Source organism: Balaenoptera musculus, chromosome 7, assembly GCF_009873245.2.
Source record: "Balaenoptera musculus isolate JJ_BM4_2016_0621 chromosome 7, mBalMus1.pri.v3, whole genome shotgun sequence".
NCBI classification, from domain to species: domain Eukaryota; kingdom Metazoa; phylum Chordata; class Mammalia; order Artiodactyla; family Balaenopteridae; genus Balaenoptera; species Balaenoptera musculus.
In genome coordinates this window covers 103,968,304-103,990,499 of record NC_045791.1, presented here as the reverse complement: position 1 = coordinate 103,990,499, position 22,196 = coordinate 103,968,304, and the positions used below count along the sequence as shown (strand labels likewise).

General features: G+C 37.5%; 1 protein-coding gene across 26 annotated transcripts in view; it reads left to right on the top strand.

Moving 5' to 3' along the window:
• Nucleotides 1–22,196, top strand: part of TRIP12 (thyroid hormone receptor interactor 12) — a 148,488-nt gene that overhangs the window by 43,053 nt on the left and 83,239 nt on the right. For 17 of the 26 annotated variants that reach the window (XR_005020556.1, XM_036857290.1, XM_036857298.1 and 14 more), the window contains 2 exons: nt 12,191–12,316; nt 13,161–13,963. Coding sequence is in view for 25 of the 26 variants with exons in the window: in XM_036857290.1 (XP_036713185.1) it covers nt 12,191–12,316; nt 13,161–13,963 (929 nt within the window). In the remaining variant the exon portion in view is untranslated. The remainder of the gene's footprint in view (nt 1–12,190; nt 12,317–13,160; nt 13,964–22,196) is intronic. The other 9 variants (XM_036857312.1, XM_036857313.1, XM_036857310.1 and 6 more) reach the window with 2 other exon arrangements.

The window sequence follows — 22,196 nt, the reverse complement described above, 5'->3', positions numbered from 1 at the left end:
TGAAGAAGGACTTAGAGGAGGGTATGAAGTACTTAGAATTGAAGAGTATTCACTCATTCAGTTTAGAATTTAAGGAGCAGTTTTTCCCTCCTAGAAATTTTTAACTCATTCATTTTTGATTCATTCTGTTTCCTCCCAAACTTGCATTAAGTTGTCTTCTATGTGTAGCTTCCTTCCTCTGACCACTCCTGCCCTTTTCCTAAATCAAGGTAACTTACTTTTTTTTTTAAAAAAGAAGAAAAGTTTTAGTTCACCGTTAAGATAAAAGAAAGTTGGATCTTTGGGATATATTTATTTTCTCCTTATTATTCCCTCTGTTCTTTTTCACCCATCCTTCATCTCTGTCCATAATTGAGCTAGATTATCTTCCTCCTCTTCCATTGTTTTTCTCTTTTCCTTTCTTCCATAAGTTTTTGGGCTATCATTGCTCTGTTCCTCTCTTTTCTGTTCTCTTTTTCTTCTTCAGGAAATCACTCACTTCCACTGCTTGTCTGTGGGCTTGCTCTCAGGGATACTACCTAGTCTTTCCCACTTCTAGCACAGGTATTTGTAGGCTCTCCCTCCCTCTTTGCCATGCAGTAGCATTTTCATTATATCATGTGCTTTTTCTTGTTTTTCTCAAATGTCAGCGGTGGGATTGAATTCAATTTTATAGCAACTTTGGTTGAGATTGCTGTAGTGAAGGTTTCTTCTACATTGTTTTTGTTATAAAAACGCAGCATGTTGAGAAAAGAAAATTGGGATGCTGCAGGAAAATGAAAGAATTAAGGTAAATTCAATCCATCCACCCAGAGATAATGATGGTTAGTATTTCTACTCTATATTTCTACCCCATGATTTTCCTTGATATGAAAGCCCATGATATAAATTAGGGCCTCTAGTCACATTCTCCCCCCCACCCGTTTTTTTCTGTAAAATATGTTACTGCTGTGCCTATCACATTTGAGTATTATTCTGATTTTATCAAGTCAAATTCCTGAAATGGGTTCATAGGACCTAAGGATATGAATATTTTGAAGACTTTTAACAGAATGCTAAATTGTGTTTCAGAAAGACTGAACCACTTTTTTTTTTCCTTTTTTGATTAAACCAATTTATACTCCTACTAATACTTTGTGAGAATGCCTATTTCGCCAAATCCTAGTCAGTTCAGCACACCATTTTTAATCAGAGTTTGTGGAAAAAAGGGTTCCTTTGGTTAAAGTTACCATTTCTCTGGTTACTTTAGAGTTGAAGATCTTCCCCACATATTGGCCATTCTTACTTAACGTTATGAGTTGTCTGTTAGTGTCCTTTGTCTGTTTTAATTTTGGAGATGCTTGCTCTTTTATTAGAACCCTTTATGGGAAGGGTATCAACCTACTGACATGGGCAAGTATTTTTTGCTAGTTTTGTTACTTGTTCTGGTTTGTTTTAATTTATAGTAGATTTTAAATTTAGATAGTCAAGTCTATCAGCTCTTTGTTTCTTTTCTTCCTTTGCCTTCTCCATACCCAGAATAAAATTTTCTTCTCGGTTCTGTTATGGTTCCATTTTTACATTTTATTGTAATCCGTCAGTGTTTTTTTAATGGTGTGAGGAAATGCTTGAATCCAATCCACCCCACCTTCTCACCCCCAGTACAAAATTTGTCTGCAAAGTTTTGATAATTATTTATTACTGAGTAATAGATTATGAGATCTAAAGGTTATAGCTTTCTGTTAACATTGTCAAAGCAGGGATTTTTTAAGCCAGCATTAATTATACAGGAAGAAATAGATTTGTATTTTGCTTAAAAAACTATTTCAAAGGGATAGGATACAGAAAAACACAAAAAGAAAATAAATATCATCCAGAGATTGTCTGTGTTAATATTTTGATTTTTATCTGTCTTTATTTATCTGTTATTTTTTGGGAGGGGGGAGGATCTGAGTTCCCTGACCGGTGATTGAACCCGTGCCCCCTGCAGGGAAGTCCCTATCTGTCTTTAAAACACAATTTAGCATGTAGCTGATTATACTGGAAATACTTTTGGATCCTACTTTTTTCACTCAGTATCCTAACAAACGTTTTCTCTTATCATTATGATTTTTTTGGTAATTGTTTACAGATGGTCACATGATTTGCTGAATCAGTGCGCAACATTTTCCACTATTAATTTTCATTTTTTGGATAGTTAGATGGTTGCAGTGGGAAAAGTTTTCGCTTATGCATAAATGTTTGCAATTTTGGCATCTCTTAAGAGATATGTTCCCAGAAGTGAAATTGCTTGGTCAAAGCGAGTTTTTTATGGTCAACTTATTTCACATAAATTTTTTTCTCCAATTTACTTATCACCATCAGGAAAAAGAGTGCTTTTTCTCATCATTCTATTTGTGTTATCTCCATTTTGCATTTTCCTGCTAATTTGATATGGAAAAATTGCATTGATTTCATTTTATTGGTGTTTCTATAGTAATGAGATGTTAAACATTAGAAAAATAGGTTTAAGGAGTGAGATCTGAGTGAGAATACTTCTTGATGTAAATGTACTAATAAGTTTTCATATGTTGTTAATCTTCCTTTGAACCATGATACAGGAGAAATGAACTTTTAATTTGTTCAGCTGAGATTAACCTCTCTTCTTGTGTAATGATCTCCCTCAGTTCTTCACCCATGTATTTTGAGTGGTAGTTAATTTTTTCCACTGTGATCTTACTCTGCTCCTGGCTCCCCACTGCCTTTTGCCAAAGCTGGCAGAATCTGCAGTCTTTATTTATTCTGAGCACAGTGATGGGACTGGGGTGGTCATGTGATCCACGCTGGAAAAAACTGAAAGCTTTTCCCTTTCTGGTAGCACAGGGAAGATGTGAATCTGAAGTTGCCAACTGCATGTCTCCTGCTTTATGGAAGATGATGGACAGTCAGAGAAAAGCAAATATATTAGAGATTATGTGTGATTAAAGTTCTGACGAGTTTCAATTCCTTAGTTCTTCAGAGCTGTGTTGACTCTTTTCTCTAGACTTGCTTATTTAACTATTGGGTTCTGGAGGTATGCGTGCCTTATTTTAATAAAGCCTCTGTTTTTGGCTTTAGAGCTAAAGAGTCCTGCCTTGATGTACTTGCAGTACAAACTCAGTATAAGATTGTATTCATCTATTTGTAGAACACCATGCTAGTAAGCACCATGCTAGATGGTAATTATAAAAATTAGAGTAGAATAGCCTTTGTCACAAGCAGTTTCCAGTTCAGTAGGGGAAATGGGCATGTAAGTGGTTATTAAAGTCAAGTGAGAAACATTTCTGGTGATGACCTCATTGATGGGGCTTTGAAGGCTGAAGAAGCAGTTGTAAAATAAATGGTATGTGTCAGCCATATTTGTCTCTACTTGAGACATGGAGTCATTAGTTATTTTCAGAGTGGATTTGATTTCTCATTTTTCTGTGTCTCTTGTTACTTTGCTCACAAGTAGTAGGTGTTCAGCAAATACTAGTGTTGAAATCAGGAGATTTACTTCCTTGGCATTTTTAGGCACAGATATGTGACTTTCTTTTACTGAAATGGTCATGAAAAGGTCATTGACTGGAGTGAAGGCCAGTTGAAATAGGGCCTGGTTTAAATGAGCTATGCGACAAGGTGCCTGGATTGTGCTACAGTAACGAACAGCTCCTAAATATTAGTATAACAATCTAACCACTAGGAAACTCGTCCATCCTGCGTTACCTGCAGGCTCTGCTCCATGTCCGCACATTTAGGTATTCAGGTATCACTGCTGTGGCGGCAAGAGAATATGCTGACTTTCTCTCTGGCTGTCCAAGGCTTCCCTCAGAAGTGATCCATTTCCACGCACGTTCCTTGACCAGAGCAACTTACATGGCTGCACGTAACTTCCAGGTGGTTTGGCAGGTATCATGCTACTGTGTGTCTGGAAAGAAGAGAAATGGAATATTTGCAAACAGCACCTGGTAGCTATCGCAGGCTGTTTAACACCATTTTAAAATTTTTATTCTTGCTCCCATGTCTGCAACAAACTGTTTATTTCCCTAAATTCTACTTAGGACAGCATGGACACGCAATTGTGTGTTGTTCTCTTCATTCTCCTACTTAATTAACCAGTATGGGTGCCTTTTAATTTTTATTTTTAAAATTTATTTATTTATTTGTTTTTGGCTGCGTTGGGTCTTTGTTGCTGCGCACGGGCTTTCTTTAGTTGTGGCGAGCGGGGGCTGCTTACTCTTCGTTGCGGTGCACGGGTTTCTCATTGCGGTGGCTTCTCTTGTTGTGGAGCACGGGCTCTAGGTGCACGGGCTTCAGTAGTTGTGGCGCACGGGCTTAGTTGCTCCGCGGCATGTGGGATCTTCCCGGACCAGGGATCGAACCTGTGTCCCTTGCATTGGCAGGCAGATTCTTAACCACTGCGCCACCAGGGAAGCCCTGCCTTTTTAAATATTCCTTTTTTGGTGTTCCTTCTGTCTCTTTTTTCATCCTGACCTTTGCTCAGTCAGATGGAAGCGCAAGCTTCCTCATCTTTGGGAGGAGGAGAATGTTAAGGGGAGGCAGTGTGATGTGACAGTGACTTCACTGTTTCTTAGGACTTAATTGAAACCACTTTAAAAAACAATTTATACTAGAGTTGGCCCGGTAACTTGTCACTTGCTCCTTTCAGTAATGGCGAATCTTACTGCATAATTATGCACTTTGAGTTTCACCCAAAGAACCACGTGTGCACACGCTTTTCCACTTTTTGGGCTGCTTTGGTAATGCTCAGAAGGCTGGTCTGTCCCATCAGGCCTTGTGCTGGGAGGCAAGATTGACAGTGTTGTGTTCAACAGTGGCATGGTTGTCTTGGTCTAAAGAGGAACAGAGGCTACTTTTTTCTAGGTAGAAGTTATGTGCATTGGATTCTTAATAGTATCCATGTTAAATTATTTCTTGGACCAACAAAGTAATATTTTATATATTGTGTAATTTTCTCTACATTATATATTTCTTGCTTTAATCATCAAGTGTGAAATTTTGTCCAAAAATCACTTCATAAACATATTGGAAACCTATAAGGCATCAGCTGCCATAGATTATTTCATATCCTAACTGATGATTTGCTCTGATTCTCCTGTCCCTCAGTATTGAAGGAATCTGATGTTCCACACCACTTTTTACAAATGCTTTCTCAGTCTCAGAATGCTTTCCTAGAGTATCAGTATGACTAAAAAAAATAAATATATGTAAATGCTTCTTCAGTAATTGAACAGCAAGTTTCAATATCATATATGGAAGGCTATTGCTTTTGAAGCAGGAGGGAAAACGTGATTTTCTTCTATTTTTCTCATAACATCTCCAAAGCCTTAAGCCATTTATTTTGATATATACAATCAGGAACAGAAATACCAGCATGGGTAGGAAAAATTTAATAACTAGATGCTGACCTTTTACTTTCACCACTAAGCCCCTAGATGTAACTGTGGGGTTTCAGATTTAGGGATTTGGAATACCTGGGCTCAATCTCACCTTTCCTGCCCAAGGGCTGGGTGATTTGGGGCAAGCCTCCGTTCTTACATCTTTAAAATGGAAATATACCTGCCTCCGGTGTCATTTGAGGATTAAGCTAGATAATGTCTTTAAAGAATCAGTATAATGCTTATCACATAATCACACGTTTAAAATTATTTATTCTGTGTTTGTGGTTTTGTTTTGGATTTTTTTTTTAATTTTTTACTCTTTTTTTTTTTATCTGCGTCGGGTCTTTGTTGCTTCACACGGGCTTTCTCTAGTTGTGGCGAGCAGGGGCTACTCTTTGTTGCAGTGTGCGGGCTTCTCATTGCGGTGGCTTCTCTTGTTGCGGAGCACAGGCTCTAGGCACGCGGGCTTCAGTGGTTGCAGCACATGGTCTCAGTAGTTGTGGCATGCAGGCCCTAGAGCATGCGGGTTTCAGTAGTTGTGGCACGTGGGCTCAGTAGTTGCGGCACGTGGGCTCCAGGGCTCGCGGGCTTCAGTAGTTATGGTGCACGGGCTTAGTTGCTTCACGGCCTGTGGGATCTTCCCGGATCAGGGATTGAACCCGTGTCCCCTGCATTCGCAGGCGGATTCTTAACCACTGCACCACCAGGGAAGTCCTCTGTGGTCATCTTAATACATTTTTATCCAGGTATTTATAAAAGCCAGTGTAGTTCATGAGATGGTATTGTATCACTAATCTATCACTAATCACTAATTTACTTTTATTATCTCAGTGTTTATACCCCTCACCCAACTAATTTATTTGTGAAAGGTGGGGGCAAAAGTAAATTGAGCTGTGAGATTCCCTTTGGGGGGGTGGGGATCTTTTCCCATGGTTTTTGTTTGTTTGTTTGTTTTTTTAAATATGAATTTTATTTTATTTGTTAAAAAAATAATAATACAGCATGTTCTTATTAGTTATCTATTTTATACACATTAGTGTATATATATGGTTTTGATTTTCAGTCCCTCTGCCTTTTTTTCTTTGCCCAATAACTTAAAGTTATTGTAGTTTACTCACCCATTCTCAGTATACCCAGATTGTTGAACATATAAAATTTTGGCTTTTGCATGTTTCCAACCCTGTTGTTAGTCTCTTACTCCAGGCTACGATTAAGAACAAAATCCTTCCAAAAGGCATTTAAGCCCTAGCCTGTCCTTCCAACCTTGTTTTCTAATGTGTCTCTGTGCTCAGGGAAATTCATATCATTTACCAGGTGCCATGTGGGTTTTAAAATTTGCTGCCTCTCTGCCCTTGTCTATGCTGCTTTTAAGCGGAACGCTCTTTTTCCTCAGCTTTTCATTCTTCAGGGTGTGGTTTAAATGCCATGTGGTCTATAAAACCTGTATTTTCCCGCTAAGAGTAATTTCTCCCTTTGTTGTGAACTTTATAGCACTTGGTAGATCTCTTTATGGATTCTAACCTCTTTGAGGACGGGACACAGTGTAGTGTGTTATCAGTATTTATGTGCCCTGTCGTGACTTGCATATACTTGAGTTGGGAAACCAAGCGTGTGCAAGTATGAATTGAGTAGCTTGGTACAGTAGTTCTCAACTCTGTTCGATCCAGTGCTCCCACTCTATAACGTGTATCATATAATGTAAACATCTTTATTTTGATGCCCCTTTAGTGTCTTGAATTAAGAAGTATATAAAAAGCCTTCCTCCACAGTTTAGAAACATGAATATAATATACAAGCATTTCACAAAGGTGAAAATAAACAAGTAAAAGGAAAACAGTTGATAACAAAATAACATTATTTCAGTAGGTAAATGCTTGGGTACTTGACAGAAGATGACGCTGTATTCAGATGCTTGCATCTCTATTTGAATTTATTGAATGTGACAGCTGCGACAACAGACTTAAATGCTGTAAGCAGCATTTTCATTACAAACTTTTCCAAAATGATGCATGACTCTTGGTCAAGCTGCAAAAAACAGATATAATCTTTTGTGGATTCCCTTGCATTCCTGCAAAATTTAAGTATATAGAGAACCATGCAAAACAAATCTAAGCTGAGAAATAATAAACCTGTTTTTCCCCGATGTCATGGCCAGATTTTATGTGTTTTCATAAGGTCTTCCTATATTATCAAGGCTATTTGAAATATATGGGTGATGAGGCAGTTTTTCACTGTGTCTCATGGTTCTGTGTACTGCATGACATCTTCTACCTCTAGTCCTTACCTGCTGAAAACGCCAGCAGCACCACTGTTCCCCAACATACTGTTTCAAAATACTCCCTGGAGGAGGAACCACTACTCTTTTTTTTTTTTTTTAAAACCACTGATTTTTAAGATAGATAAGGAGTTCTAAATTACAGAATTATTTGTGCTAGCATTTCTCCATAACTGAACATAGGAACATTGGTCAGACTACTCAGCTTCTGTTTTGTGACTGAAATAGAAACTAGTACATTTTACAGAGAACATTAGTGAGTTTTTGTTTAAAGTGGTTTAAGTGAACTTTCCACTTTGATTATTGAAAATCAGGGGCTTATTTATAATATGCATTTTTTAAAAATAAATTTATTTATTTATTTATTTAGCTGTCTTGGGTCTTCGTTTCTGCACGAGGGCTTTCTCCAGTTGCGGTGAACGGGGGCCACTCTTCATTGCGTTGCGCGGGCCTCTCACTATCGCGGCCTCTCTTGTTGCGGAGCACAGGCTCCAGACGCGCAGACTCAGTAGTTGTGGCTCACGGGCCCAGTTGCTCCGCGGCATGTGGGATCTTCCCAGACCAGGGCTCGAACCCGTGCCCCCTGCATTGGCAGGCAGATTCTCAACCACTGCACCACCAGGGAAGCCCCTATAATATGCATTTTATAGCATTATAAACAAAGCATTTAATTTTTGGAACACAAAGCTATAATGTTATAATTCTGTATATAAAATATAAGAGCATAAAAATGTACGTCTGTATACACATACACACACAAATTTGGAGATATAATTAAGTACCAAATCATTTATATTTGGTAATATGTACATATATTTGAGTTGTATGTCTGGCATAGATATTAATTTCAAAGAAAATCCAGGAACTGTAATACAAGGAATTAACTAGCTCCTTGTAACTAGCCGCCTTCCTCATTTGTCTAAGATTACAATAAGAATACTTTTTGCTACAAGGTTTTGGCCTCTTTTAGATGTCCTCTGGACTAGAGATGGTTTCTAATCTTTAAGACTACCAAATTAAGTATCTAGAAGGGACAGTCACTACAATTTGCCTAAAAGTCGGCAAGAGGCATTTGAGACTTGCTTTCAGGTTAATCTTGAAAGCACATAACCCAGAGATGATTGTAGTATGCTCTGTTGCAACCTGGGTTTCTTTAACGTGAGTTGGCGCGCATGTACTTGGTAAATAGGAAAATGATGTCAGTATGATGTGGAAGTAGTGTCAGGTCTTAGGCAGTTTTTCCTGTAGTGTTAATATATGAACTGGTAATCTATGAAGTCTTATGAAAGACCTGGAAATAGTGCAGAAATGAGTTAAAGAAATCATTTAGTGCAAGAAATAGCTAGTTCCGTGGCTTCCAGAACCACCACACTTTGTACTGGTAACACTCCCAGGAAGCTCAAAACCATTTACTCTTGTATTTATAAAGAAAGAAAATGACAATAAGGGAAGTCTCCCCCAGAATTGTATTTTTAATTTTGTCGAAGTTGGTCCTGAAAGAAAATGTCTTGAAAAATTTACACTTAAAGGAGAAAGTACAAAAATAAGAAAGACTCTAATGAGTGGACCAACTGGGATTATTGGTGCAAATGTTAGTGAAGGTTTAATCTTTTATTAAAATTGATGGCGTTTTTGTTAGGACTCTCACTGCAAAATAACATAGGTTTGAGTGCTCTGTTTCCAATCTTATTTTCACCATTAGTCCAGTTATTTTTAGTGGGTGATTTTGCAGAGCCTGAGATTTTTTTTTTTTCCAGCAACATCCATAGGATGATGTAGAAGCTCCTGAATATACTTGTGCCCCCGCTCCATCCACATCCATCCCCCCACCCAACTATCTTGGGCTATAATTCACTAAATGGGCTCATCTTGGTGCTACTTAAGAGTTTGTCGCGAATTTTATTGTCTTGTTCTTGCAAATTTGATTTACAGTGGATATAACTTTTACGGGTCTTAAAGAGATTATGTTTTTTTAATAAAAATTAATGTTAATAAGGTTTGATAAATGAGGGAGTTGGTAAAATGAGCTAAAAGGCATCAAGACTCGTTTAGTGCTGAATGCTGTTATGCTCTAATTGGCTGTTCTAATTGGGCATTATTATTTTATGGAGATTTCCTTACAGTATCTGAGCATTAATAATTTATAAATGGGCATGATAAAATAGAGTCCCACTTTGGGAGGGCCCAGATTGTTACTTATGGTATCCATCTGGTTGCTTACTCCTTTTGTGGTATGTCAGGGGTTGGAAAACCCATGGGTCAAATCCAGCCTACTGCCTGCTTTTGTAAATAAAAATTTGGTTGGAACATAGCCATGCCCATTTGTTTATGTGTTGTTTATACCTGCTTTTGTGACACATAGTACCGCCCACAAAGCTGGAAGTATTTACTACCCTCTACAGAAAATGTATCAATATTAAGATCATGCTAAACAATAGAAGGACATAAATGGTGTTTTATAGTATTTTAAAAAATTTTTTGACGAGGCCTCAGAATATCACACTTAAAAATAATTTTAGGAAAGGTAGAATCAGATCAGTATGGGATTTAAGCCAGTTTTGTGAGCCTCACTTTCTCAGATGATTGGATACTGTTTTCTTTCTGTTCTTTTTCCTCCCCTCTCCTCCCCCTTTCATACATGTTGAGACTTTACCTGCTGAATTCTTTAGTTCCTTGAAAGTGTTAGTAAGGACATGAAAAATGCAGGAGTGGGTTTGGGTGGCTATAAAGTTAGATGTATTTTAAAACAAGAGGACAATTTATTTGGGTGGAGAAGAGGAGGAGTGCTGCCTCTGCAGTGGGATCAGCATTAGGTTAGTGTTGGTCAATTTCTGTCGACAAAGAGACTTGCTTAGGAATATGTTATGGTGGGTTTTTTTGTTTTTCTGTTGTTTTTCTTTTAAAGGATTGACGTTTAACTACTTAACTACTTGAACATTATCACAAAGTTGTCTAGCTTTGAATGGATAAGGTTTTCTTTTAATATGATTTTTAAATTTTCAAGGAATACAGCAAGGAATATTTTAAATTTTATTATACAATGAAGTAGAAATTGTGATTCAATTAAAAGATTAATCTATGACAAACTTTACAAAAATAAGAATGTAGAGAACCTGAATGATGTAATTTATAAATATTATTCCGTGGATATTAAATTGTATACCTGAAAACAACATTTTACCTCCCTTTTTAAAAAATAACTATGAAATGATTTGCAAATTTACTCAGTCTTATTCCTTTTAAAAAAAAAAAAAAGTAGAACTCTCATATCTTTTACTAGAAATGTAACAAAAACAAAAAGCAACTCCTAGAAACTAAATCTCTCAAACAAGAAACTCATGGGATAAAGCAAAATTTCAGTCTGCCAGTGTAAGAATATCTAGGAAAAAGAAAAACTAAATCACAGTATATAAAACTCTTATAAGGTTCAGCTTGGATACACCCAGAGAAAATATAACATATACCGTGGGGGGGGAAATCATTACTAAAGCAAAGACTACAACACACAAAAGACTATAGGTTACTATAGTTTTTTAGTAGTTGATCTAGTGAAATCTTTAGAAAGTACTATTCTTTTATGGATTAAAACCTTAAAAATGAAAATGATAGTACGGACCCAAGAAATATTTACTTTCATTGAGAAGCTGATGCCATATCTTCTTTCAAGATTCCAGTATTGAGTTCTTCTGCAATAATGAAAGAAAACAGTAAAGATACTGAGACCAGAAACCTTAGATCATCTTTTTGAAGAGATGGTGGAACACGTATGATATGTTAAGAAGAACTGCACGGCATCCTTATATGTTCAGTTAGAGTTATTGTGTAAGGCGTTCAGTGACTCATTTCTAAATTCCTTTGAGATCATTTTCAGATTGAAGGCCTTTAAAATTTTTTTTTTTTTAACAAAGTAAACAGCTTTGGTATTAATGAAACTTTATTAGTCTCATTAGAATATGCTCTTTTATGTTATTTACATGAAGGATGTTGGCCATGAATTACATAAATTGCATCTGTTCCGTTAATATCTCACCTCTGGAACACCAACTTTTCTGGGTATATATTCGTGCATGCTTCCTTTGCTTGTGTAAATCTCATGTGACCTTTGCCAGAGGTTAAACATCTAACAACTGAAAACAGTTTCTTCATGTCCCTCAAGCTTGCTCTTAAAACAATGCTGGCATAAGGATTTGATTTATTATAAATATAACCCAACCATGTATCAACGGTGCAATTGTTTTGAATGTGTTTGGAATATTTTGTGGTAAATTCTTTATCTTTTTATCTAGGACTTGGTTTTTTGGTGTACTTCAGCTGGTTATAAAAAAAATCTTAACTCTTGGGTATTGAGGGGGTTGGTTCTAAAAGGTAATTTCTTTGGCCAGATTATTTGATAGAATAATCATTTAATTATAGAAATATTTGGGGAAAGGGTAGAGTCAATAATGAAGAATTGGGAAGCTTTTTTTTTTTTTTTTTTAATGAAAAAAGATTTCACTTTCAGTGTTGTATTTGCATCTCATTTTCCTGATAGATTTCTGTTTTGGTTTTCTGCTGACAGGTCACATTTAGGGCAGGCAAAACATAAGGGATATAGCCCTCCTGAGAGTAGAAAATCTAATTCTAAGGCACCCAAAGTGCAGTCTAATACTACTTCTGAACTGTCAAGGGGACACCTTTCTAAAAGGTAAATCTTCACATTGCTTATACATTTTTCAAGGCAGAATTATTTGCATTTGAATCATTACGTAATATTAAAACGTACCAGGTTATGCCAAAATGTTACGATACATGTTTTCATTATTATCCGGGTATAACTTTTAGGATTAATAGTGTATCACCTCTGCAGTGATGTCAGTGCAACATACCCCAGATAGTACTTTATCCTCCTTGATTAGAGAGCTGCGAGTTTCTCCTTTTGCCTAACAAACCATTATAGGCATCTGAAATGCCATTTTAAATCCAATTTTTCTTAGTTTTTTATTGTCAGAGCCACAGATCAGTGATGTCTTAAGATCTAATTGATAGGAGTCTTTGGAAAGGAATGTGACTGTAAATATTTGATACTACAATATAAAACTTTCTAACCTTCATTTTGAAAGTGTATATGTTAATGCTTATTTATTTTAAGCTTTGACAAAGAAGTTGTGTTTGTAAATAGAGTATTGATATTCTAGTTTCAACTCATTCTGAGCTACTAAGTAAGCATTCTTTTTCTTGTAATCCTAATTCTTGTTTTATGATTAGGGGTGTTAGTGTCAGTAATCTTTGGGCTAAAGAATTAGCCTGATCTTCTAATATTTTACCATCCAAAGTGTCACCCTCCCCCCACCCCCACCCCTTTTTTTTCCCCTCAGTTTTGAACCATTTGCGAGCCTATGTTTATTTAGTTACTGGACTTACCAGGAAAACTTTTGCACTTTAAAAAAAAATCTTATTTCCACAGATTTGAGAAGTTAATAAATAAGTATTATATGACAGGTTTAACAATGGCAGGCTGATACTAACTCTTGTCTTATCTAACCTCTTAGAAGCTGCAGTTCATCATCTGCTGTCATAGTCCCACAACCAGAGGATCCAGACAGAGCCAATACTTCAGAAAGGCAGAAAACGGGGCAGGTGCCTAAGAAAGACAATTCTCGAGGAGTGAAACGCAGTGCTAGTCCAGACTACAACAGGACCAACTCTCCTAGCTCTGCAAAAAAACCCAAAGCACTTCAGCATACTGAATCTCCCTCAGAAACAAGTAAGCCACACAGTAAGTCAAAGAAGAGACATTTAGACCAGGAGCAACAACTGAAATCTGCACAGTCTCCATCAACAAGCAAGGCTCATACCAGGAAGAGTGGGGCCACTGCTAGTTCACGGAGTCAGAAAAGAAAGAGGACAGAGAGTTCTTGTATAAAGAGTGGTTCTGTGTCGGAAGCAACTGGTGCCGAAGAGAGATCTGCAAAACCTACCAAGCTGGCTTCAAAATCAGCCGCCTCAGCCAAAGCTGGGTGTAGCACAATCACCGATTCTTCTTCTGCTGCCTCTACTTCCTCCTCGTCTTCTGCTGTAGCCTCGGCCTCCTCTGCTGTTCCACCAGGTGCCAGGGTGAAACAAGGAAAAGACCAGAACAAGGCCAGGCGTTCCCGTTCAGCATCCAGCCCCAGTCCAAGAAGAAGTAGCAGGGAGAAGGAACAGAGTAAAACTGGTGGCTCTTCAAAATTTGATTGGGCTGCTCGTTTCAGCCCTAAAGTTAGCCTTCCTAAAACAAAACTGTCTCTTCCAGGGTCTTCTAAGTCAGAGACATCAAAACCTGGACCTTCTGGATTACAGGCCAAATTAGCAAGTAAGTTCACTCGAAAGATCTTTTTTTTTTTTAAATTAAAGAAAATTTTTCTGGATTTGTCAAGAGGGATCAGGTTTTCAAGGTAGTCAGTCTGAGGCAGTTTTAGATTTATTACTGTACCTGTATCTGTACCCAAAGTGTATAATAATTGATAAACCACGTTTACTTTTATGGAGATGGATAAGGAATGCTTCCGCCTTATTACTAAATTGTCATGTTTTAGTATCTTTCTTTATCTTTGCAGCATTTGCTACTTATTTTCTGGTGTCAGAGTAGGACAGCAAGTTGGTTTTTCTCCTATAACCAGAAACAAAACTGTTCTAGTTATGAGTTGATCATGACCACAGTTGGAGATCAAATGCTCTTTTTTGGTATTATACATTCTTTTTGTTTTGTAAAATTAATTAATTAATTTATTTATTTATTATTTATTTATTTATTTATGGCTGACTTTGGGTCTTTGTTGCTGCATGTGTTGCTGCACATGGGCTTTCTCTAGTTGCAGCGAGCGGGGGCTACTCTTTGTTGCGGTGCGCGGGTTTCTCATTGCGGTGGCTTCTCTTGTTGCGGAGCACAAGCTCTAGGCGCGCGGGCTTCAGTAGTTGTGGCACTTGGGCTCAGTAGTTGTGGCTCGCGGGCTCTAGAGCGCAGGCTCAGTAATTGTGACACACGGGCTTAGTTGCTGCACGGCATGTGGGATCTTCCCGGACCAGGGCTCAAACCCATGTCCCCTGCATCGGCAGGCGGATTCTTAACCACTGCGCCACCAGGGATTCTAACACTGTGTGTGGGACCACTGTTCCACACATTCTTGATGTGAGGAAACCCTGAGCTAAGTTATTAGAATAAATGTACCCTAGTATTAATTAAACTTTATTCACATGTAATATTTTATGGCCTTTAAGGAGCTTAGACTAAGGATGAATACCTCTTATGTTCATTGCTCTGGGCTCTGGGTCCTAGGTAAATGGGAAAGAAATTGCCTTCTTGAAGCGTATAGTGGAGCAGAAAGAACTAATGTTTGAGAATAATACATTCAAGCAAAGAAACAAACAATAGATAAGAGAAAGGCATCCTGAGGCACTTTTCTCCCTCTTTTTTCCAAAAAAACTTCTTCAGGAAGCCAAATGTTAACTTCATTAGAACTGATTAGAAATCGTGGAGACCCTCTTCAATTACATGATTGCTGTAATGATGAAGTGCTTTTTTTTTTTTTTTTTTTTCTATTTTGAGAAATCTAAACGACGCAAATACAGAGAACAAAACAGCACTTACCTGTGGTTTCCAACGCATTTAATTTTTGTAATATTTAACCAAGAAGCTTGTTTTTGACCATTTTTTCTCCTTTTGAGCCCTCAAAGAAAATTTCAGGTCCACATTTTGATAGGGCTAGAATGTTTTTTGGTCATTGGAAGATTTTATATAGTGTCTACTAGTATTCTTGTGAAAGTTTAATATTGAACCAGCCTAACCTAGTGTTGAATCAGAGCTGTTAGCTCTGTTTAGTTTAATTCTACAATCTATAAACTATTCTCAGTTGATTCAATATTAGCAACATTTTGACAAGAATACTAGTAGACATTATGGTAAAATTTTATGTTTAACCTGTATCATAGGGTTATTGTGAAGGTAGCATCTCTTACTCTTAAATTATAGAATTTGTTCTATTTGTTATTTTAAATATGCGGTATATCTGTATAAAATCTTTTGAATTTGAATATAAATATTGGATGAAGATTAAGATTGGTATCCTGAAGTCAAAAGGAAATAAAAGGTTGGGTAAAAAGGGACAGCCGTTTGTCTGTTGGTCCAGACAAGGTTTTCTTGACAACTGGAGTTATTTATCTCTGCCTTTTTACCTCTTCCTCTGTCTACTTTTAAGTGAAGTAGAAGCATGTGTGCATCTGTATTTGCGTGCTTGTGTGTCTCCACTGTGTGTAGTAGCTGTGTGATCTCCACAGTCAGTGGCCCAGGTTGAGTTTACAGCACAGTCCGTGGGATTCACTCTAACCCTTCCAGCCTACCTCATTTGAAGAGCTCATCTCTTTCAATTCTTATTTCTAGGAGGGTCCTGGCACAGGTGAGAGCAGATTGCTCTTTTTTTTTTTAATTTATGTATCTTATTTACTTATTTTTGGCTGCATTGGGTCTTTGTTGCTGTGCACGGGCTTTCTCTAGTTGCGGTGAGCGGGAGCTACTCTTCATTGTGGCGCGTGGGCTTCTCATCACGGTGGCCTCTCTTATTGTGGAGCACGGGCTCTAGGCGCACGGGCTTCAGTAGTTGTGGCACACGGGCTCAGTAGTTGTGGCTTGCGGGCTCTAGAGCGCAGGCTCAGTAGTTGTGGCGCACGGGCTTAGTTGCTCCGCAGCATGTGGGATCTTCCCGGACCAGGGCTTGAACCTGTGTCCCCTGCATTGGCAGGCAGACTGTTAACCACTGCGCCACCAGGGAAGCCCTGAGCAGATTGTTCTCGAGTGTTGTGTCCTTAACTCTTCTCAGAGACCAGCTTTCTTTTTGTACATAGTCAGTTAGTGCAATCTTTAAAAGAAAACCTGACCCTACCAGTGGCTGATCAGCGGGGTTTTCTTGGTTGTGAGGTTGCTCTCAAACAGGAAGCCCCGAGGGTTTTGATGCTGCCCCTGTGCCATAATAAAACCAGTCCAGGTATGCTGCCATACTCACTCTGCACATGGTCACAAACTGACTTAGTTTAAAACTCACTTCATAGTTGCTTTTCTTACTTTCACAAAATCTGTGTGTTCTGTGGTCACTAATATCACTTTCCCATTTTCATTGCCACTACCCTAGTTCTAAGCTCTAATTATAGCCAAAGCTGTTGAAACAAGAGAAGGGAACCAGCATTTGTTTCACATCTAAAAGTGCCAGGTATTTTACATATGCAGTCACATTTACTTTTCCGAAAAATTGGTGCTTGATGATAGTTATTAAGGAAATTTATTCCAAGGAGGTGAAATAACTTGCCAGAGTAACATATCTCGTAAGTGACAGAGTTAGGATTTGAAGATGGGGTGGGTATGTGTGACTTTGAAGCCTTTGTTTTCTTTGCTATGTCACTTATTTTTCATCCATGTTAGCTGTTTGTGTTTTACTGTTGCAATCTATTTGGGTCATTAAGAGATGTTAAGACCCCAGAGGAGATGAACTTTTATTTGATCCTTCTTTACTGGTATTGATTCATCTTTAGGGATGAATAATACTATGTGAGCCCAGGGGTTCATATTATACCATTAACTGTGTGTTTGCTTCTTTACAAATAAGTGAAAAACATTTCAAAACAAAATAATAACAAATACTTAAAGTGCTTACAAGTGCCTGACAACTTGTAAATAGTTGACATGGATCATCTCATTTACTCCTCATCAGCCCTGTGTGGCAGGTACTGTTATTCGCTTCTTACAGGTAAAGAAACTCAGGGTCAGTGAGGTCATGTTACCTGTCCAAGGTCACAGAACTAAGAAGTGATAGAGCCAAGAGTCAAACCCAGGCCATGTGATTCCAGAAATTAGTTGTGAGAATAGGGTGCAGAGGATTGAGTAGATTGGGTGAGCTAAATCCAGGCAGGCTTCCTGGAGTCACACAGGGCAGGGTGAATTTTAGGTATGATTAAATAGGTCACTTTAGGAAAGAGTTTATGTAAGAAGGAGTACTGCAAGAGGATTGGCAGTACTTGGTAATTTTATTTACGAATACAGAGGCAAAATGAAGTATCTTAGAGGAATCCCTGGGCTTCAAGTAATGGTATTTTGGGGAGAGAGAGCTCTTAATATAGAGCTAAAAATCCTAGATTTGAATCCTAGTTCTGCCATTTTATCAGCTGGTGACTACAAGAAAGTTGGCAACCTTTTCATTGTAAAATGGGCACAGTAGCTATTTGAGGAATGAATAAATATGTGAGGAGCCTTAGCATAGTGCTAATAGTACTTAGGATGCATCACTAAATTTAGGGTGCACAGCTGAAATTGAGTATCTTAAGACAAAGCATTCAGGAGCATCATTTTGAAAATGAAGGATTGATATAAATTCTAGCTATTGATCAGTTTACGGTATAGCTATCTTTAGATTTGGAAGACCCTGATTTAAAGTTCTGTTGTCTTCTGATAGTTTTGTGGGGTTGGACAAATCACTGAACTACAATTATGATAGCAACCTAATCCCTGATCTTTGCAGAATGATAATATTCATTCTTGTGAAGCATAAATGAAAGAATATATGTGAAAACAACTTTGTAAAATTAAAATACCATATAAACATAAAATGTGAATTGAGAATTGTTGCGATAGATTTGAAGAGCTTTTGTGTGCATTAGGAATTAGTTTGATTTTTTTTTTAATTTAACGTTAATCTGGGGGCAGAATTAGATTCAATGGTTACAATCCATTCAATGGATTAGCAACTCCGGGTAAAAAAATATGTCAGTTAACTAAAAAATGGAGTGGACGTTTTGTGAGATAGAAAGCATTCCAAATTGGGTAGGTTGTTTTCTTCAACTTTTAGGACTCAGTGAACCTGTTAATTAGAAGGTGATATGTTTCCTCAGGTATAGTCTCATTCTAAGATACGATTGGTCAGTAAAACTTCCTGGTAAAGGAAATTTTTTTCAAACTGTAGCAGTAACAGTACTTACATGATGCTTTGTGAAAACCCATTTCCCCATGGTCAGATACCACTCAAGGAGATTCAGGATATGCTTTAGTATATTGAAAAATATGAGAATTCTTACGGTCACTTCTGTTTAACTCATTATTTTATAAATCTGTTTGACCACCTATTACCAAGGGAGACAGCAGTGGTCCATGGAACACACTTTGGGAAATGATGCATTTAATCGGGTCACTGAAGCAGGAAGACCTTTCCTGGTGTGCTGCTTTGGCATCTGTTGAACAAGTTTCTGGTGAGGAACTAGGGCTGGCAGTATATTTTAGCTGCTTTGTGACGGGCTACCTGAAGCCTATGGCTTGCCATCTGCCGCTGGTCAAGATAGCTGTGGGACAAAGGTCACCTTGTGTCAATTGGTAGAAGTTTATAAAGTTTTTTGCTGCATTGGGTCTTCGTTGCTGCACGCGGGCTTTCTCTAGTTGCAGTGAGCAGGGGCTACTCTTCATTGCGGTGCATGGGCTTCTCATTGTGGTGGCTTCTCTTGTTGCAGAGCAGGGGCTCTAGGTGCGCTGGCTTCAGTAGTTGCGGCACGTGGGCTCAGTAGTTGTGGCTCGCGGGCTCTAGAGCGCGGGCTCAGTAGCTGTGGCGCACGGGCTTAGTTGTTCCACGACACGTGGGATCTTCCCGGACCAGGGCTCAAACCCATGTACCCCTGCATTGGCAGGCGGATTCTTAACCACTGCGCCACCAGGGAAGCCCAGTTGGGTTTTGAGAATACCCCAGAAAGGATAGTGTTATATGACAATTTTTAATCTGCATTAGGAAATTATTCTTGCTTTGCGTTGTTTAACCTGAGCAAACAGTCTTAACCAATTTATGTAGCATAAATGTAAAACCAGTGGGGCAGTGTAATGATACAAATGATTTTTTAAAATATTCAGTCATGTTTTGATGTAATATTTCAAAATATTCTTAAAATATTCTGCTAATCTATCTACCTTCTCTTTAGGCTAATTTTGAAGTAATTTGACTATTTCAAAGTATGTACTGTCTTAATGGTAGAAGGTGACGGATGGCATAGACATGTAAGAAACAGTTTGTGATCAGAATCTGCGATTAATTATGGAATGTATTTATAGAAAAATTTAAAGGTGCTATATTTCCAGTTTGCTATGTCTATTTGTAGGTCGAGTTCCCTTTCCATTATTTAAAGTAGACATCATGTGCACATTATTAATAACATAGCAGTAGTTACCAGCTTATTTTCAGCTTGAGTTTCATACTCTTCTACTCTTCTGTGACTTGCATGCAACCTGTAGCCATTATTAGAACTAGAAAAGAAACAGGCAGATGCCGAATTCTGGGAAGGTAATTCTGCCAAGAGACATGGTACTTTGTGCCTCTAGCACGGAGAGAGGAAAGAAGAATGAGTCAAACAGGACAGAATAATTTAAAAGTAAACTCTTGGTTTTACCTAGTTGGGTCTTAGAGGGCCATACCCGCTGAGTTTTTAAAAATTGAATTATCTTTTAGCCTGGTGATGTATTGGGTGAGGAGCTTAAAGGAAAAAGGATTGAGTGTTAAGAGCTTTCTGTATTATAAAGCAGCTGTTAAAATAATTTAGTACTTAAAACTTTATTAGTACTAATATGTAACCACATATTACCAATAGTAATTTACCAAAAATGAGTTGCCAGATTTTTAAAAAAGGAATATTAAATGGAAACAAATGTTATTGACCTCTTTAAGGCTTTGCTTTGTTTTATACTGTGAATTTTAAACAACCATGGTATGTATTTTTGTATACCAGGTCAGAGTAAGAATTAATTCAGCCAAATTACATTTTACTAAACTTATATTTCAGTTAAATTAAAATTGCTTTTTCTTATTCATGCCTCTGTATTCTATACTATTTTGATGCTTCTGATTATAAAGTGTTTGTTATCAAAAATGAAAAATCCCAAAAATATTAAAACGTACAAAGAAGAAAAAATAATTACTTAATCCCATCCCTAAGGGCTGTCTCTTTCTTCCAGTGTGTATCCTGCTAAAAATTTTCCTTCATATTAGTCAATACTTAATGTGTAAAGTCAAGTGATATAAGATTTATTATTAAAAAATAGCAGGCTTCCTGCCACATTGCCTTTCCGCATAGCCAATCATTTTGGTTTTTACTTCCGTATCTATAAATGTGAGACATATGTGCTCATATGTCTATTTGTTGAATTTTTTCACTTTGACCACTATTGTGTGCCCTATATGGGAGATTTACCACACCTATTCACCCACCAAACGCATACTGTACATGCTTCACATTTTCCCAGTCATGATCGTTGCTCAGTTAACACTGAGCCTGTAGGAACTTTTCTTTCCTTATAACCTTTTTTTATAACCTTTCTTATAACCTTTTTTTTTTTTTTTTTTACTGAGTTTAATAATTATTTTGTTGTTTTCCTTTTCTTTGAGTCCGTCACTCAACTCCAAACTCATTATGCATTGTCTAAATCTTTTCTCAAGCTGTCTACATGGATTTGTTTCATTTTCCTGAAGAAACGAGGCCTCTGGATGGCTGCCCTTTTATGCCTGGTTACATTGCTTTTAGCTTCAGGTATTTCTTTAGTCTTCTGTTTAGTTTCCTGATTGCAGATCCTGCATCTTCTTTCTTGATTTACTGTTTTGTTTTGGTGAACATGTCTTCCACTTGCTTTCTAAGAAAAAGTACATATGAGATTTTTTAAAGTTTTTTTTTGTTTTTTTCAGATTTTGAATGTGAAAATCTACAACCTTGATACTTATTTGACAAACTGATTGAAAATACAGTTCTGGGTGGAAATTATTCTCCATCAGAATTTTGAGGAATTAAGTTATTTAGATTTCAGTACTGCAAGCATTCTGATTCCTGATCTGTATATATAACCTGTTTTTCTGGAAACTTACAGATCTTTGCCTCAGTTATTTAGAAATGTCGTGATATAGGCATAGCTGTGCATTTGTTTCATTCCTTGTTAGGGTGATCTGAAGTTCTGGTTTCCCTTGGATCTGGGGCATTCCCCAAGACCAACGTTTAGCCTTAAAACTACGAGAATCCCATGCAAACCAGGACAGTTGGTCACCCGATCTTTGCTTCTTTTCTCTTTGTGAATCACCTATTATTTTGGGTAATTGTCCTTTTGGAAGGTTCTGGTCTTATCTTTTTGTTCTTGCTTTCCTTTTCTGTTCTACTTTCTGGTAGATTTCTGCAGCTTCTTCCAACCTTTGTATTGATTTTTTATTTCATGTTTGCTATCTTGTTTTTATTTTCAAGAGGTTATTTTGTTCTCATTTCCTTTTTTTTAAAAAAAAGGTTTCCTCCCCCCTTCTCTTTTTCTTTCTTTAATTGAAGTATAGTTGATTTACAATATTGTGTTAGTTTCAGGTGTACAGCATAGTGATTACTTTTTTTTGCAGGTTATATTACATTGTGGGTTATTACAAGATATTGGATATAATTCCCTGTGCTATGCAGTAAATCCTTGTTGCTTATGTATTTTATATGTAGTAGTCTATATCTGTCAATCCCATACACGTAATCTGTAATTTGCCCCCCCCCCCCCGTAACCACAAGTTTGTTTTTTA